This window comes from Tyto alba, unplaced genomic scaffold (genome assembly GCF_018691265.1).
Source record: "Tyto alba isolate M040663 unplaced genomic scaffold, T.alba_DEE_v4.0 Super-Scaffold_16, whole genome shotgun sequence".
Taxonomy (NCBI): domain Eukaryota; kingdom Metazoa; phylum Chordata; class Aves; order Strigiformes; family Tytonidae; genus Tyto; species Tyto alba.
This window is the reverse complement of record NW_024881278.1, coordinates 34,204,962-34,222,162: the sequence shown is the minus strand read 5'-3', so window position 1 is coordinate 34,222,162 and position 17,201 is coordinate 34,204,962. Positions and strand designations below refer to the sequence as shown.

At 44.7% G+C, this 17,201-nt stretch overlaps 1 protein-coding gene across 5 annotated transcripts in view; it reads left to right on the top strand.

Moving 5' to 3' along the window:
* TTBK1 (tau tubulin kinase 1) overlaps positions 1-17,201 on the top strand; it is a 106,321-nt gene that overhangs the window by 43,137 nt on the left and 45,983 nt on the right. For 4 of the 5 annotated variants that reach the window (XM_042789603.1, XM_032994066.2, XM_042789602.1 and 1 more), the window contains exon 6: positions 453-557. In XM_042789603.1, the coding sequence (XP_042645537.1) occupies positions 453-557 (105 nt within the window). Of the gene's footprint in view, positions 1-452; positions 558-13,162; positions 13,190-17,201 lie in introns of those variants that run through there. The other variant, XM_042789605.1, reaches the window with a different exon arrangement.

Below are 17,201 nucleotides of genomic sequence, written 5' to 3'. Positions count from 1 at the left end.
AATGTTCAGATAAATTGAGGTAACACAGTACAGTGGATGGAGATTCTGGGAGTTAGGGCAGAGTAATGCATGCTATCAGCTGAACCACAGAAGCATTTGTCTGCAGTAACTCCAGCCTGTCAGGCAAGTGATGGAGCTCTCACTGCAGAGCTAGTGGTGTTAAATGTGGCTCTTTCTCATAGCAGCTGAAATATAGCTAAGTTAATGTGAATTTTAGTTATTTTGAGACTCCACAGCCACCTATCTGCAAAGTGAACTTCTTAACATGGCAGTGATTCTCTAATCATGATATTTAAGACGCATCCTTAAAATTCTTCTCTTTGACTTAGCCCCACACGCCTCTGGTGGAAACATATCTGACAAAGTTTTGTTAACAAATGGTCGCTCTTACCCAAGTTGCTGGTATCAAATGGATTTTGTTTATTTGTTTGTTTGTTTCTTTCTTTATCTAGTCCAATTTTGCCATGGGCCGCTTACCTTCAACATACAGGAAGTGCTACATGTTAGACTTTGGTCTGGCCCGTCAGTATACCAACACTACTGGTGAAGTCCGGCCAGTAAGTAAATTTTCAGTATTTTTTTTCCACTTCTGCAACTGCTTAGGCATGGAAAGGTTTTGTGATTTTGTTTGTTCTGTGGTTGTTATGCTTCGTCATTATATTGGACTGCATTTTCTGCAAAGCGAGAAGGTGACTTCAGCTGAGTTGGGAATCTAAGGAGGGATACTTGCTTTTGTCTTACAAGGTGTGTGGCTTTTTTTTTTTTTTTTTTTGATTTTTTTTCCTTTAGGATAATCATGTTTTCCACCGTCTTGGAATACTTATTGAGTACGTTATGGCCAAGCAAAGCGGGTGAGCCCAATGCTGGCCATGTAACTTCTTCAGTCCCAGAGGCCCGATCTAGTTCATTTCTCTGCAATCTGGGCAACCCCGTTGCTGCGTTCTTAAAGCTTTTTACGAAAAAAATACCAGGCGTTAGAGGCTGGCCTGATCTCCGAGGCTGAGCTTACTGTGAACTGCAACCTGTAATGCTGTCCTCACCGCGTCTGGCTCGGGGTTTGTGTATATTAGCCCCTGGCGGGATTCCTTAGCAGGACTCTTTCAGCATGCCTGCTGGGAGGGGAGGTAAGCACCGGGGGCAGGACTTGCGCCACGCGACGTGTGTGTTCTCTTCAGTCCTTTTACCAGCACTGTGTTACCTGGGGTCGCTCATAAGGATGCGTTAAGCTTCAGATGCTCTAGGTATCAGTCAGAGCATTCCTAGGTTTATTCTGGAACACAGCACAAGCAGGGAGGCCTCAGACAACCGCTCTGTTTACCATCCTAGGCTTACAACTTTTGGTCTGCAAATCTTTTCCATCTACAAGACAATTGTTGTTCTGGAAAACGTTGACAGTGTGAGAACTAAATTCAGAGACTCTGTAGTGCAGGATATGGCCGGGGACTGGGAAGAAAACAGAGATCAGTGAGCAGATTTTGCGTCTTTAGCAGATGAACACAACTGGGGATTTTTCTTCTATTTTTTCTTCATTTTTTTATAAGTCTTTTCAGTTGGACATTGCAAGCTTTTTCTTTTTAGCTGTAGATGGGAGCAGCTCCAAAGGTTGTGCCTGCATCTTAGTCTTAAAAAAGACACACGCTATGTACTACTGATCTTCCTTGTCAATGCTGTTTAGTCTGGGGATAACCCTTCTTCATACTGCCCTTTTCAAAATGCAGCCCCACCCCTTTCCTCTTTCTCTGGTCAGAATTCAAGCCCGTTGTGGATTGAAACTGGCATTTGGTCTTCTACAAAATTTCTTCATGGCCTCTGTGAAGCAGCTATGTTTTATGTCAGTATTCCAAGGCCCATTGTTTGAGCACTGTTCTTTCTTTACAATTAAAGAAACTAATTTTTCCAGAGGTCTCTTCTTTTCGAACTTCTCTTTTCTTTCTTTCTCCCACTGGTTTAAAATTAATTTTTAATTTTGCTATATCCTTAGAGAATACTCCCAGGCCCTGTTTTTGGAAACAGCACTACATTCAGCCCTGACATTTTTCAGAGCAGAAGATTCTTCAGCTATGAGAATACTTCAGTATGAGAAGTTTGATCTGAATTCTGGTCATTCTGGTTGTTGCTTCCTTGCTTGCCACAGATGGGTCTCATCAAAGGACTAATGACACATAATCTTTTCCTGAAAAAAGACACAGGGATCCCCAGGGGAGTGGGAGTGTGCTCTTCAGAAAGTGGCATTTGGGATGTGGGAGGATCATATGCAGTAGAGTCTCATATACCTAATATACCTGTTCTCCTATGCCACACTTCGGGTGGTGAGGCTTTTCAACAAATACGATACAATAAAAAATACATAATATTTACCTGAATCCCTTTTAACATTACGTTATATTAATCGGGCTGTTCAATCCTCTTGTGTCCCCGCTGCCTAATAGCACTGTTGAGTCCCACTTACGAGACTGAGAAATCTGACTGGAGAAGCACAGTGTGACTGCTGCCCAAATAATGCACTGAGGCTTAGGAAGGAGGTGGGGTTGAAGGGCAGTATGAAGACAAGTGAAATGAGATTTTTTTCCTCTTTTTTTTTTTTTTTTTTTTTTTTTTTTTTTTCCATGGAATCATAGACTGGGTTGGGTTGGAAGGGCCCTCAAAGCCCCCCCAGTGCCACCCCCTGCCCTGGGCAGGGCCCCCTTCCCCCAGCCCAGGGTGCTCCCAGCCCCGTCCAACCTGGCCTTGAACCCTTCCAGGGAGGGGGCAGCCACAGCTGCTCTGGGCACCCTGGGACAGCACCTCACCCCCTGCACAGGGAAGGATTTCTGCCTTACATCTCATCTAAATCCACCCTCTTTCAGTTTAGAGCCATCACCCCTCATCCTACCCCCACCCCCTGACCCAGAGTCCCCCCCCACCTCCCCAGTCCCCCCTTTAAGCCCTGGGAGGCCACTCTCAGGGTCCCCCCGGAGCCTTCTCTTCTCCAGGCTGAACCCCCCCACCTCTCTCAGCCCGGCCCCCCAGGGGAGCTGCTCCAGCCCCCCCAGCATCTCCGTGGCCTCCTCTGGCCCCGCTCGAGCAGCTCCAGGTCCTTCTGCTGTTGGGGGCCCCCGAGCTGGCCCCAGCACTGCAGGGGGGTCTCCCCAGAGCAGAGCAGAGGGGGACAATCCCCTCCCTGGCCCTGCTGCCCCCCCTGCTCTGGCTGCAGCCCAGGGCACGGGTGGGTTCTGGGCTGCCAGCGCACGGGGCTGCCTCACGGGCAGTTTTCAATCCACCGATACTCCCAGTCCCTCTCTGTGGGGCTGCTCTCCAGCCACCCCTCGAGGGCCCAGCCTGGGTTTCTGTACGGGATTGCCTCCACCCACGGGCAGGACCTTGCCCTTGGCCTTGTTGCACTCCCTGAGGTTTGCCCGGGCCCCCCTCTCCAGCCTGCCCAGGTCCCTCGGGGTGCCATCCCTGCCCTCCCGCGTGTCACCCACCGCACAGCTCGGGGTCGTGGGTGACCTCGCTGAGGGTGCATCGATCCCACTGTCCGTGTCACCAGCAAAGATGTTAAACAGGGCTGGCCCCACCACCGACCTCCGAGGAACGCCGCTCGTCACCGCTCCCCACTTGGACACAGAGGCTGCCGGCGAGTCTTTGCGTGTGACCGTCCAGCCAACTCCTGATCCGCCGGGTGCTCCACCCGTCAAACCCACGTCTCTCCAACTTAGAGGCAAGGGTGTCGTGCGGGACAGTGTCAAAGCTCTGCAAGAGTCCAGGCAGATGATGCCAGTTGCTCTTCCCTCATCCACCAACACTGGAACCCCGTCACAGAAGGTCACCACACTCACCAGGCACCATTTGCCCGCAGTGACGCCATGCTGGCCGGCACCCGTCACCTCCTTATTTCCCCTGTCCCCTGGCATAGATTTCCAGGAGGATCCGCTCCGTGATGTTGCCAGGCCCAGAGGTGAGACTGCCTGGCCCGTAAGCTCCCTGGGTCCTCTTTATTTCCCCTTTTTAAAATGTGGGTCATGTTTCCCGTCTTCCTGTCAGCGGGAACTTCACCGCGCTGCCACGACTTCTCACGTATGAATAGCGGCTCAGCCACTTCATCGGCCAGTCCCCTCGGGACCCAGCGATGTACCTCATCAAGTTCAAGTATGAACTTCATCTTTTATTTCACCAAAGAGATTATTTCAAGCCAGTAAGGTAGATTCTTTCTCCACTCTCTCTCAGTTCCTTTATCCAGGAAGAATACAATTCCCAGGTTTATAACATGATCATCCTGAGCCTAGGTGTTTTGTTCTGAGGTACAATACACAAGATAGGTATGGGAAGGAGCTCACTCTCTCTTTTTCTGGAAGCATGTCTGAATTTTGCTTTGTCACAATCATTCATTAACAGACTTCTTGTGTTCAAGTAGGTTCTATGCAATTTCCTACCATTTCAGAAGCATTGTCGTATTTTATGAATAATACCCTTAAAAGTATTTGCTGTTTCTACATCCTCTGAAATTCATAACCTCAGTCTTGCTTGTCAGCTTTTCAGAAAGACTGAATGACTTGCTAGCAATACAGATAATGGTCCTGGCCTTTAGGATGCTGTGTTTTTTTTTGTTTTTGTTTTTTTTTAACTTACCTTTTGCCTTATTAATTTTGGTCACTTTTCTATTTTGAAAACAGCTTTGATTTTGGAAATGGAAAAAGCCAGTGATTCTGTGGAGCAAAATCTTCTAGAAAGCTGTGTTGGTACTGATTTTAAGTATTTATTTTTTATGTGCAATTCACTTATGCCAAACAGTATGGGTTTTGGTTTTTTTTTATATGAAAAGGCAAGCAGCTCCTTAGTAGGCAGATAGCATACACTGTCACTGAAAAGGTTTCATTCTGAGTTTCTAGAGATTGATTAAAGCTTTGAGGTGGGATCATTTCTACTCTCCATGATCTTCATTGATCATTAGTTCCTCCATCCTCAGCTGTTACCACTCTGCCTTCCCAGACCCTCTTTCAAGGGCTACCACAGTAACCTTTGCTTCAGGAGTTGTTAATCTGCTAAGCTTCTGATGAGTACTATGAATTTGGTTTGTATGTTTTTACAGAGGATAGCTACTTGACAGTTCAACTTCGTTGCTTGACATTTGTAAAGTTATGGGCTACTTGGCTTAACTACCTCTAAATTTATTCAGAATCTGAGTTTATTCTGTGCTTCTAGGAAAACGAAGCTGATCTACCTTATGTGGGATGCAAATACTGGCACAAACGTTACTCTTTGGAGAAGACCTGTTGTGGCAGAGATTTGCTTTCATGGGAACAGTTTCACCCCTCTACCACTTGCCCCTTACAGATGTTGCAAAATCTCCTGGATAACAGTCTGTAGGAACTCACGCTGCACTAAAAAGAGTATAAAGATAGTTGGAACCAGAAGGTGTGTAAGGAAGCATCAGCAAGAATTTTTCCCTCTGTTAGCAATGAGGGGAACTCAGCTGTTCTCAACAGTCTCATTACCTGATATTTCTCTGAGGCCTGTAGAAGTCAGTCTGTGATAGTTACTCCTTTGGACAGGTAGAGCAGATGTGCATCGGTCATGTAGCCCTTTTGTGTCCATTGTGTGTTGAGAACTGCTGAAGGCTGCTACTTTGGCTGCCATCAGCATTTCTGGCATTTGGATCAGAGTCAACGTCCTGGTGAGCAGGAGGGACTCCAGCTAAGATTCATGATCTGTATTCAGCAGGGTGTGTTTGACAAGGGATTTCCCATTTCTCAAGGGGGCACTGTCAGTGATAATTCACTGTATTCCTGATCTGTTATCCTTAGTAATACCTTTTGGTGCTCAATTCTTACATATTTACTGAAACAGACAGTGAAAATATTACTGAGTCACAGTAAACGGTAAACGGAGCCATCTCCAGGGCTGTGAGACTCCTGAGGTCCCTTTTCTAGGGAATGTATCTTAATCTTGTGCAAAGCTGTAAAGCTTCAGTGAGAGAGATTGCAATACGCCTGCTCCCATTCTGCTTGTGGCTTAAATACATGATGTTTGTGGTACTCTGCTGTCAGGTGAGAATGTGGGAACTCTTGTAGGAGAGGAGGTTATTGAGCCTGAGACTTCCAGACTTTGGGTGAATAATGCTGGAGAGAGGAAACTGTACTCCTGTTCAGTGTTGTCCCTTTTTTGTGACTCTGAATCTTCATTTCTCGTTTTTCTGTTCAGTGCTCACCAGAAAACTCCTGGATTGCTTCACCCTGCCATATTGCCTCTCCAGGCAGATACAAGAGTTACTCAAGCCCCCTGGGAGTACCAGGGCTTGTAATTGCAAGGCTTCCCTCAGTTGTCTAAAGGAGGCTTAATCTACTTTTTCTTCTTGATCGGGCAGTCAGTAGCAGATGCTTACCATCAGGTTAGCAAGACTAGATGCAAAGACTTCTTGATGCTCTTGCTGCTCTGTCACATGGGTCCCTCCTTTCACCAACAGTCCTTTTTCCTCAAAGAGGGCCCCATGGTCATAGAAGCCAAAGCTCTGTCTTTGATAGCTAGGTGTTGACTTGCAGGATGCATCCGCTTCTACCTAAGTCTTTCCCACTCACCGGCGTGACTCAGGACAACACCCATGCCCCTGGATCTGTAGTCACTCGGTATGCTCAAGGTCACCTCTTGAAAAGCAAGTGCTTTTGGTGCTCCCGTGAATGAGCAGCAAGGGTTAATAGTCAGAGGGCCACACAGACCTTAGCAGTCAGTCTTTATCATGCCGTGTCCAGGCCACCAACAAGCCACAAAGCTCGGGAGACATCGAGTCAGGCCAGTAGATGGGACTTCCATTTCCTGCAGGAAGGAGCCTTCAGTGACCATCGCTCTCCTTTGCTTCTTGGTGTGGACATTTGGTTCAGGCTCAGCTGGCTCCCCTGACAGGGCCTGTTCCTCCTCACCAGTTCCCAGGTTACTAAGGCCATTTTGCAGCCGCACATCTGCACGTGGAGGAGGAGGAGCCTGCCTTGGGCTGCTAGCTTCCCTCCTCTTGGGAGCCTCCATCTGCTGCTCCTTTGAGCATAACTGCTAGCTGTCGGTTTTGACTTGCATTGCAGGGCTCCTGATCTTCACTTTCAGAGGCTCTGTGAAGATTCTGTGGATCTCTTGTTCACCCTCCCCGACGCTGCACAGTCTGCTCGCCTCCTTTCCCGCCTCACCACAGCGCCTTCACCTGGCAACTCTGCAGCTCGACCAGGGTACTTTTCTTAGAAATGAGGCCACTGCAGAGGCACCAGATGCTTTCTGCAGCCAAATGTGGATGCTCACATCCTTCCTTTGGGGATTTTTTTGGTTTGAGGTCTCCAATGTGCTAAAAACTGTTATGGTCCATATGGAATAGGATCATGAAAGCTACAAAACCTTTTTTAGTGCCTTTATACAAATCTAGATGAGATAGAAGTTGATGCATAAGATACCGCCGGTCCAGTTTCAACGAATGTACTGCAGATGTAAATAGTATTCAGAAGACAGTAATGACAAACTCACGTGAGAAGGGATCGAAAAGATTGGGTTTATAACCTGAGGAAGGAGATGAATAAAAGGAATTTTCTAAAAGTCTGTAGAATACTGTAAAGTCTTGAGAAGCAAATGGGAGAGCCTCTGTTCTCTTTGGTTACATAGGAACAAGATACTCCCTGAAATAAGTGATAGATTTAAACCAGTGAAGGGATGCATTTGTTCACGAGGCATCGCTTGCTGCCACAGGTGGTCAGCATGCGTTGGGAAGAGCAGGACAGCGTGTGTGCCGGTCAGAGACTGGCCTCAACAGCAGCGATGGGAGAGTGTGCTGTGGTAACGGTAAGGGCCAGCTGTAGAAAATGGGGGCAGGGGGGGTGTGTGCTATAAACCGGCAGGTGAAATTCTGTGTGGATAAAAGGTGATGCTCGTGGTGGAGGCGGGGGGAGAAGAGCTCTAATTTCACTTGTATGATAGCAGCCTCCGAGCTGACAGGTATTGCTGGTAAGGGAGGCTTTGATGTTACGGAGTAGCTTCGTGAAAACATGGGCTTTCAGGTGTTCAAACATCAGAAGTTATCGGGAAAGGAATACAGGACAAATCAGAGATCACTGCTGTGACCCTTGATGAGATGGGGGTGGCTTTTCAGAGTTCTCATAGCGTACCTGAGAGAAAACTTTAGACTGATCAGAGTTGGACTGAGTATCTGTTGGCCTTGTTCTTGCAAAGAGCCTTTCTCCTTGTGTTGGTCGTAGTGTGATGCTAGCAGCAGTTGTGGGCATAGGCCACCTCTGCCATCTACTATTAAAAGAGCTTGCTTTAGGGTGCTTTACCTTTTAAGCCCTCTCCTCTGAGATTTTTGTAGTAGCTCCACTTTGTGATTGCAGGCAAACTAGCCCAGCAGCAGGAAAATGGGTAAATATAAAACGTGTTTAGAAACACTTAAAAAATAGAGCCAGAAGAAAGAACTGGTGTTCTCTACCATATCAGTGGTCTTCCTGCAGAATAGTTTCATCTCATTGTTGCCTCATTGGAGAATAAAATTGGGAAATATAAGTAGCTCGGGCACAGTGATGTCTTGGACCAATCTGACCTTTGTCCAGGTTACTGATATTTAGGAAGCAGTTTGTCCTTCTCTTAATACCTCAGGCAATCCCATTGCCTCATCCAAGGCCACTGTCCTTGTTTTTCAGGCTTACGTTCTTTAACACTCCCACACCCCCCAATACCTTTTTCTCCATGGGATCTTTCCCAGGGTTTGTGCTAACTTTAGTGGCAAGGAAGCATAGCTTTTTATGTGGTTAACGCTGATGCGTTAGGTACGTTGTCATCAGCACGAGGGTTCCCACCCCAGTGGGTTTGAAGTGGGCAGTAGTTCACGCCGTGTGTTTCAAAGTCACGGAAGGCTTGGAGATCTGCTTGAGAAGAGATGGCTTATGGAGGGTGTCTGTTAGTTCAGCTCTAGTTAATAAGCGCTTTCAGATGCAGAGAGGCACTCTTCTGAGAAACAGGTCTAATTTTCTCTGTGAATTCTTTTTTTTTCTGCCCCTCCCACAAAAAAAGTCCATTTTGGGGTTGATCCCAAGACCTTCCATAAGAAAATTGATATTACAGGATGCAGAGAGCTTTTTTAGGGATTTAATTATTATTTCCTCTAGATGCAACCTTCTGCCATGTTTCAGATAGAGACAGGAACACTTTTATTCACTGTGATATCCTGGTTATACAACCCACCTTTGCATTGCAGCAGTGTGAGTAGTCAGTGTCGATGCACATTTTAGGACAACAGAGCTAAGCAATTGGGGAAGGAATTGAAAAGTTGGATTTTTTTAAATTTGTGGAAGTATCTTCAATAGAAAGCGCACAAGTCAAAATTTTCATCTTGCATTTTTATAGCAGAGAGCTAGACTAGCAGAATGTGTTTGATATGGATAACTAAGGCTGAGACAACAATTTTAACTTGGAGGGGAAAACAGACATAAATGTTCTTATACAGATAATGTGATGAACAACAGATGCTTGTATAGTGAAGGTGTTCTGAGTCATGAAGGTCTTCTGTGCTATGTAGGTCAGGTTTTGGACAATAACTCCATGATCATTACTGGTCTTTGTTCAGGTCTGCTAGTTTTGTCACTAACATTCAGTACAGAAAGCATTATACTTCCTCTGATGGTGACATCCTGCCTTCACAAAAATATTCCCACAAATATTAACTGAAAGTGGTCAAGGGTTTAGCAGCTTGGTCTTAATTATGTGTTTGAAAATACAGGAGAGGCTGTGTTCTTCCTGGAGTCTCTCTCCGATTGCAGGATCTCACACTGGGCTGATATGCTCAGCAAGCATTTTTTTAGCTTAGTCAGCTGCAGCCCATTGATTACATCTCAATCTCCTCGTGGCTCAGACTGCACTGCAGTAGTTTGCAGTGCCTTGCTGAAGATACTGTACACGTGCAAGGGGGGCTCTGTGAATCAGCGGGCAGCAAGGTGTAGGCAGGACAGTGCACAGCCTGTTTAGATGAGCACAGTGAAGGCTGCAGGAATGTGTCAGCCAACTGGGAAAAAGGTATTTATTTTCCAAATGTCTGTGCACAGTGCTAAAAATAAACTTTGCTGCAGTGAACAATGTATTAGAAGAGGAGAGTATGGTACGTTTTCCTAGTAAGTAGTTTTCCCCCCAGTGGAAAATGAGCTATAAAATGACACAAAGGACATTAACTTCTACATTCTAGGACCCCAAATACTCAGAAGCTCAGTAGGTTTTATACTTGCTATGTACTTATGTACTTGAAATATATGTAAAGCTGTAATGTTATGAAGGCGATTAACATTTTGCCGTAGAATAAAGAGATTGGTGGATCTGTAGTACTTGGAGTACTATATTCGCTTAGGAAGGGATATAATTTTTGTATCAAACTTTGTATTGTAAAAAGGTAATCAGAGAAAAGGCTGAAAACACAGCATAGTCACACTGGTTCACACAGAGATGGGGAAAAGGGAAAAAAATGGACCTAGGTCTTTAAGAATATTGCACATTTAATATATTATAGAAATGCCATTTCTGTGCGAATGGGTTAGTTATAAAACACATCATCCTGGAAATTACATAAAGGTTCTCAGTGTTGCTTTACTTGTTGGAGCAGCAAATTTGGGCTCGAGAAGGGAGTTCGTGTTCTGGTTTAAAACATTACAACTACAGAAGGCCAGTGCAGTTTAAATTAAATGTATGAAAAGCAGACTGGCTGATGGATTTGAAAATCTGTTAGCAAGCAGTGACTCCTGTATCTTGTTATAACTAGCTGTTTGCTTTCCTCTCCTGGAAGCCCTGGTTCAGTGAGGGTGATCTCAGATCATCTACCTCAGGTTGTTGGTGGTTTTATTTTATGTAGCAGCTCTCTGGTTGGAGCTCTTGTGCTACAGGGGTGAGGGAAATGGAAGGACAGCTCAGGCTCAAATCCCATATGTGCCTGCAGGGAACTGAGATCCCATTTTCCGTTTCCAAGTGCCTTTACTGCCAAGCTGCAGGGGGGATATGGTATGTCTGAATGTGTCCTTCCTTCTGGTCGATGCCGTTCCGCTGTGAAGCTCTGATTATTCTTCCCACTGGACTACAGACAGAGCAACAGAAAACAGTTACTGTGTCCAGTGGGGAGGGAGCAGGGGCTTCAGTCCCTGGGCAAGTGAGTGTTGAGTTGGATTGCAGGTCAAGACTCCCCTCCTTCGGGTAAGTACATTTGCTGCCAGGTTACAGAGTGCCTGTCATATACTTTCTCTCTCTTGGTAATAAATATTCAATTATTCCATACAAAAGGGATTCTTTTCAACATGGATGTTCTTAGACCTGCATCTCAAAGCACCCTATGGCTTAGGGGGGAGGGTGTACTCTGGAGGGAGTGTGGTTTTCATGTCTGTCCAAGGGGTGGGGAGATTTGAACTTAGCTCTGCTTCACCTCAGTGATTGCCACCACTGTCTTTTGTCTTCTTCCTTTTGGTAGAAAAGGACCATATTCTCCATCTGACTCCAGGAAAAAAAATTATGAGCTGTAAATCCCAAGTAAGATGTGACTAACACTCTACAACGCTCTCCAAAGCATTTCCATTCCAGTGGTTCCCCTGCTCTGTGTTACAGTACATGAAAAACTTCTCTTCCTTACTTAGCACTCACTCCCCACGATTTCCTTGGGGATGTTGTGTGCTGCTTGTTCCCCTATAGGACCATGCATGTAAGAAACAAGTGCAGCTCTGAGGCCAAAATTCTCTTGTTAAGAATCAAATGGTAATTGAATAATAGGATTATAGCTGGAATAAGCTTTTGATTTAAAAATGCGCATTCTTAGCCATGTTTCTAATGTGAGAAAGGCATCTTCATCTCCAGCGCAAGTTCTGGCGCAGGAATTGCATAATGAGAAGGTTGGAGCATGCTGTTCAGAAAGACAAAATTATTACTGTGGTCTTGTCTGATGTTAAAATCCATTGGAAATTTTGAATTCTCCTGAAGTAAAGAAGAAAATACAGCATTTTAACTCATGTCCTTCCGATCTTTTGCTTTGGAAAGAATAGTAGGAGACTATTAAGTAACTTTCTCAAAACTAAATTTCACGCAAAATCTGTGGCATTCTTGGAACCTGCACATTTTTAGGGAAGAGGAATACTGAGACTCAAATAAGAAACTCCGCTGGGTTGATTGCCTTTGATTAGTTGATTTCTGTTGGAATAAGTACCTCTCAGCCGAGGGCTTTCCTCAGTTTACTGGACTGAGTTTTTTAAGGTTGTATATAACATTAGCTCTTTCCTGTGATCAGGGTGGCCCTCGTGTTTCCATACTGTGCAATTCGCATCTTAAGATACGGTGACTGCTCACGTGGCCCGAAAGCAGCACTGACTTTCATTCTGCTCTCTCTTAAACCACGAAGCTGCATCCCACCATAGACAGCAGAGACCCCGCTATTTCTAGGTGAAGCACTGCAGCAGTCATCAGGGAAGAGGAAGATGCCTGAAGTTGGCAGCAGTGAAGCCTGTAAAGTTGGCAAGCCAGTGATTGTGTGGAGATTGCTGGTGAGAAAGCAAGGTGGTGGTTGCAGAAAAAGCCAAATATCTTGGGTGGGAACCCATGACAATTCAAATGGGAAAGGGGGCATCTCTGTTCGTTTTTAGAAACTTGTGCTCTAATGTTAGGAATTGCTCTGGGTGAAAAGGGCAAGAGATGAGAAAAAGCAAATCCCCTTGCTGGTTATTAGATCAGTTTGATTGGGGGAGGAAGGGAGGGGTAGGTATCAAATAATTTTAGGAAGGAAGATCACGGTAGAACCACACAGCTGACCTGTGGTTAAGCTGCATGCATCTCTGCTCTCAACTTTGGTTTTTATACTGTTAGGTGTGATGTGTGAGCAGGGGGAAGTTAGTCCCTAGAGGGACCCCTCTCACCACTTTACAGAGCACTCACAGGCCACACAGGCTCACTCAGCCCTTTGTGTCTAAATTAAACTACGTACAGCAAGGGCCAGCAGCCCTGGGAAGGATGCTGGGAGATGGCAACAGCTGAACACGAGACCCGGGTTTCTGGAGGGATACAATACTGAATTGTTTTTTAATTCATTTCTGTTTAATTTTTTTCTCATTTTGTTGTTATCATGTTTTTCTTTGGGTTTCTCTCTGTTTTACAGTTCTTTTGGGCTCTTCTTTTGAGGCTGTGTTTGATGCGTTGGCTACCCATCCGCTGCTCGTAACCATCTCTGCTATGAGTTGTGAGTGAGCCATCACCATGCTTCTGGGTTTTCATTTTGTTTTGTGCTTTTGTTATATATGGGAGTCTGAATTACACCTGGTTTTCTTTTTTCCCTCATGATATGTTTGTTTTTCAGCAGGATCATGACAGCTACCCAAAGGTGATACAGAGGGTTCCCTAGAACACTTGGGATACTGCCTGAGGGGCTGGCAGGCGTTTGGGTGGTGCCAGAAACTTGTCACTTCTGTGGCTGCAGAGGCAAGGGGTGGGGAGTTACTTTATATTTCTGGCTCCAGCTTCATTTCTAACTCCCCGTTGGGATAAAATATGCTGCTGTCATTAGTGACTCTACAAAGTGCTGCTGTTTAAATTAGCAAGTCAAAATCCATATACGAGATGCAAAATTTGACACCGCCAAAGAGGTGGAGACGCATATCCCTGCGTCTCCCCCCTGAGCCTAACTGACGGAAGGAGGAGATTCCTAGAAGTCACAGAGATACTTCCTTTTAGTTTAGTTAGAGCTTCCTTTCACTTTTCCTTCTTATCACAACTTTTCCAACAAGTCATTTCAATCCAAGATATATCTCCAAGTGCTGCCCATGATCTGTGGCACTTCCTCTCTCCCCTCACCACCTTCTCTCCAATCTGCACTAACTTTCTTTTCATTTTCTTACTGCCGGAAATCCTTTTCCTGTTTCCAGAAGAGGTGGGTTAATGTTCCTAGGTGACAGCAGGCCTGCCATGGGCAAAGGTGGTGGATCTCATGAGGTGTTTGCACAAGCTTCCAGAAAGTTGGGGAAGAACCAGCGGTTGTGTTCCATGAGGGTACCACGGGCATAAGAAATGGCAGGAGGAAAGTACTGGCATCCAGATATAACTTTTTAGGAAGGAAGCTGGAAACTGGGACGTTCAAAATATCTATCTAGGAACCAGTGGGGCAAGAGGAAAAATGTTAATCTCTATGTATGAACGTGGTGTAAGGAGCAGGGATTCAGATTCATGAGGAAATATGAGCACTCCTGAAATAAAGGGAGCGTATACAGGAAAGACAGACTTCATGTGAATCATCAGGGAGACACTGTTGGCACTTGAACTACAAATGATCATGAGTATTTGAACTGGAGAATTATGAAAAGCTGATGGGTGTGAAAGAGCTCAGTTTAGAATAATGCATCCACTTCATACAGGATTTTGTTACCTATTTCTGTCTTCGTGAGGTGGTGTACATTGCTAATGTAGTGAAAGGAACACAGAGTAGAAGTTTTGCCCTGTGGTAGTGTTCTAACACATTCTCTCAAGCTAAAACTCATTTAAACCAAGCTTCTAGCACAGTGCAATACAATTCATATCTCTCTCATCTCCCTGACAGCTCTGTGTAATAAATTACTTTAGCTCTGTGCTAGACACAATCTGAATGCAGAAAGAGATACACTTTACCCTGAGAGCATTTTTGATAGTAATACTGATGTGGAAAAGTTTAGAAATAAATCGTGTATGGTTTAAAATTGTATTTCAGCTTGCTAGCTTATTACCTTGTTAGCATTTTTTGGAATTCAAATCAGTTGGGTTATACATGATCCCACAGTCTGAAGTTCCTAACTGTCACAATTGCAGTTCTGTGTCAAACGTGGACAGCAAGGATGCTTTATCCAGGCTCTTTCCCACCGATGGGCAATGCAGTGGTGGGATGAAATTTATTAACTGGAAGAAACAAAGTATGTAAAGAAATCATCTGGAGAATTAGTGTTGATGAATTCAGAAGAAAAGTTGATAACAGTTGGGCATACAGCATGTGCTACAATAAACACTCAGTCAGGAGCTGTTTGTCTGAATGAAAACCAAGGTACCTCCACAGCCATGGAAATATTTGATTGCAGTGATTAGTGACACTGGCAAAAGGCATGACTAATTGCCTTCTGACTGGCAGGGCAGTGAAAGGTGGTTAAAAGAGGTGAAACCTCTATGAGAAAAAGGTGCTGCTAACACAGTTAGCATCCGCTTACTTTGTTCAAAGGTCTAAACGTCCCGTAAAAGCAGTTTCAAAGTCTTGCTCAGTTGCAGTGGTCTCCCTGCGCTGAGGTATCACATGAGAGAGACCTGCAGAGAGAGCCCTTTGGTGCAGCTGCAGGACTGGCTTGGTGAGCAGGCTCATGCTGGCTGTGGGACAGATGCACAGGTAAAAGACGGCTGGGCTTTTGGTTTGCTTCTGAAAGAGGAGGGGAATGCATTTGCAAACTGCCTAGAGTTGGTTTCAGAACAGATCTAATTAAAGACTGCAAAGATAGCCTGTCTCCCAGAAATAGTAAGTATCGATCTAAAAAGATTTTCAGAGACATTGCCAGCCATACTGAAACCAGCACACGTGGTACTGGGTTCAGTACATACACAGTCGATAACTGGAGACATTGAAAAAGGGAAACAACATCAAAGACAAACTCCCATGGGCTGCAAACACTGAACAGTATTCGTTCTGGGAATGTTAAGGGTTACACATTAGAATTGTTCACAATATGCTCTTACTTTGTGGCTCCTGAGAAGTATCTAAACACACTAGCTTCCACTCATAATGGAAAAGAGGAATGTTCTCTTGCTTTTGAATATGCAGAGGACATTTACGATGATGGCTGATTCCAACAGATGTATTCCAGTGGCCAGTATTCTGCTTTTCAGGAACTCACATCAGTGAATTCCCTGGAATTCTGAAAAATATTTTGCAGTCATTTGTCAGTAGGAATCCTAAATGTATGCTCCAGGAGGAATGAGGTCATGAATATAATAACTTGACTATTACCTGCTGCTAAATAAGTAGCATATAGCTCAGGCTGGTGTACTGCAAGATTAAATGCTGCATTAAGTGCATGAGATATACATACAGGTCCTCCTTGTGCAGTATTTGATTGGTGTAAAGGAGTTGTAAGATAGACTTGTAGCTTTTTTTGCTTGAAGTCACTATAACTTAAGAGCTGCATTATACATCATTCAGGTGTGTGTTAGTGGTACAGTGCTGGTGAACTTGTTTAAGAAACATCTGAAGTTTTATTCTTTCTGAGAGTATTGAAACTCAGAGCAACATCTCTGTACCCAAAATGAAGCAACTGAAGCGTACATATTTAAACAGACAGAAGGGTGCCCGAGGATAAAAGTACAGAGTTTTAGGCTTAATGCTGAAAGCATAGGCACAGCTGGAAGAGCAAACATGAATCAGCTGGCCTAAGTGGGACAGGTTACTCAATTAGAGCTGTTATTAATGTGCTCAAATTTCTACAAGAGTAAGATCTTAATTATGAATACGTTTAGTTCTCTGTCCAGGCTTAGCCTTATGATGGAAGATGTCTGGGCCTGAACCTGGTTTTGCCACATGAATTTTGAAAGCACTGCTGTCAATTCTAGTGCTTCTGGCTAAACTGAAAGGATTCGGTGGATGTCGTTATTTAAATGCATTTTTTTCAGAACAATGACATCTTCAGTAAGTGGACTCACATGGTCTAATGTTCTTGTGGAGGCAGCAGTGTAAATAGTTGGAAGTGTTGCTCAGTCCTCAGAACAGAGAAAGCTTCTGGCTTGGAGGAATAGTCACAGGAGGACGGCCTTCTTCCCAAGGCCACTATATCAAGTCTTCACTTTCTGAGGACATGAAGAACAAAAGAATTAGAGAAAGAGAGAGTAGAGATACATGGTTTAGGACATACTGGGAAGAATCAGGAGGAAAAAAAAAAAAAAACAATCCAAACAAAACCAACAACAACAACAAAAAAAAAACAAACAAACAAAAAAAAAAAACCAAGCACAAGAACTCTGAAAGTCAGAGGTTCTTAATTTATGTAAGATTTACAGAGGATGTTGACAAGCAGTGTCAGCAAACGTGTATGGTCACCTGCACTATGTCAGAGGAGGGGATCCCTGTTCTTGTCCTGACTAGGCTGGGCTGCCCTCAGGCTTTGCTTAGCTCCTCTTATTCATGACTCAGTTTTGCACCTGTGCTGCTTTCCTGGCTTTTCTCTTGACCTGGAGTTTAAAAAGGAAAATACGGT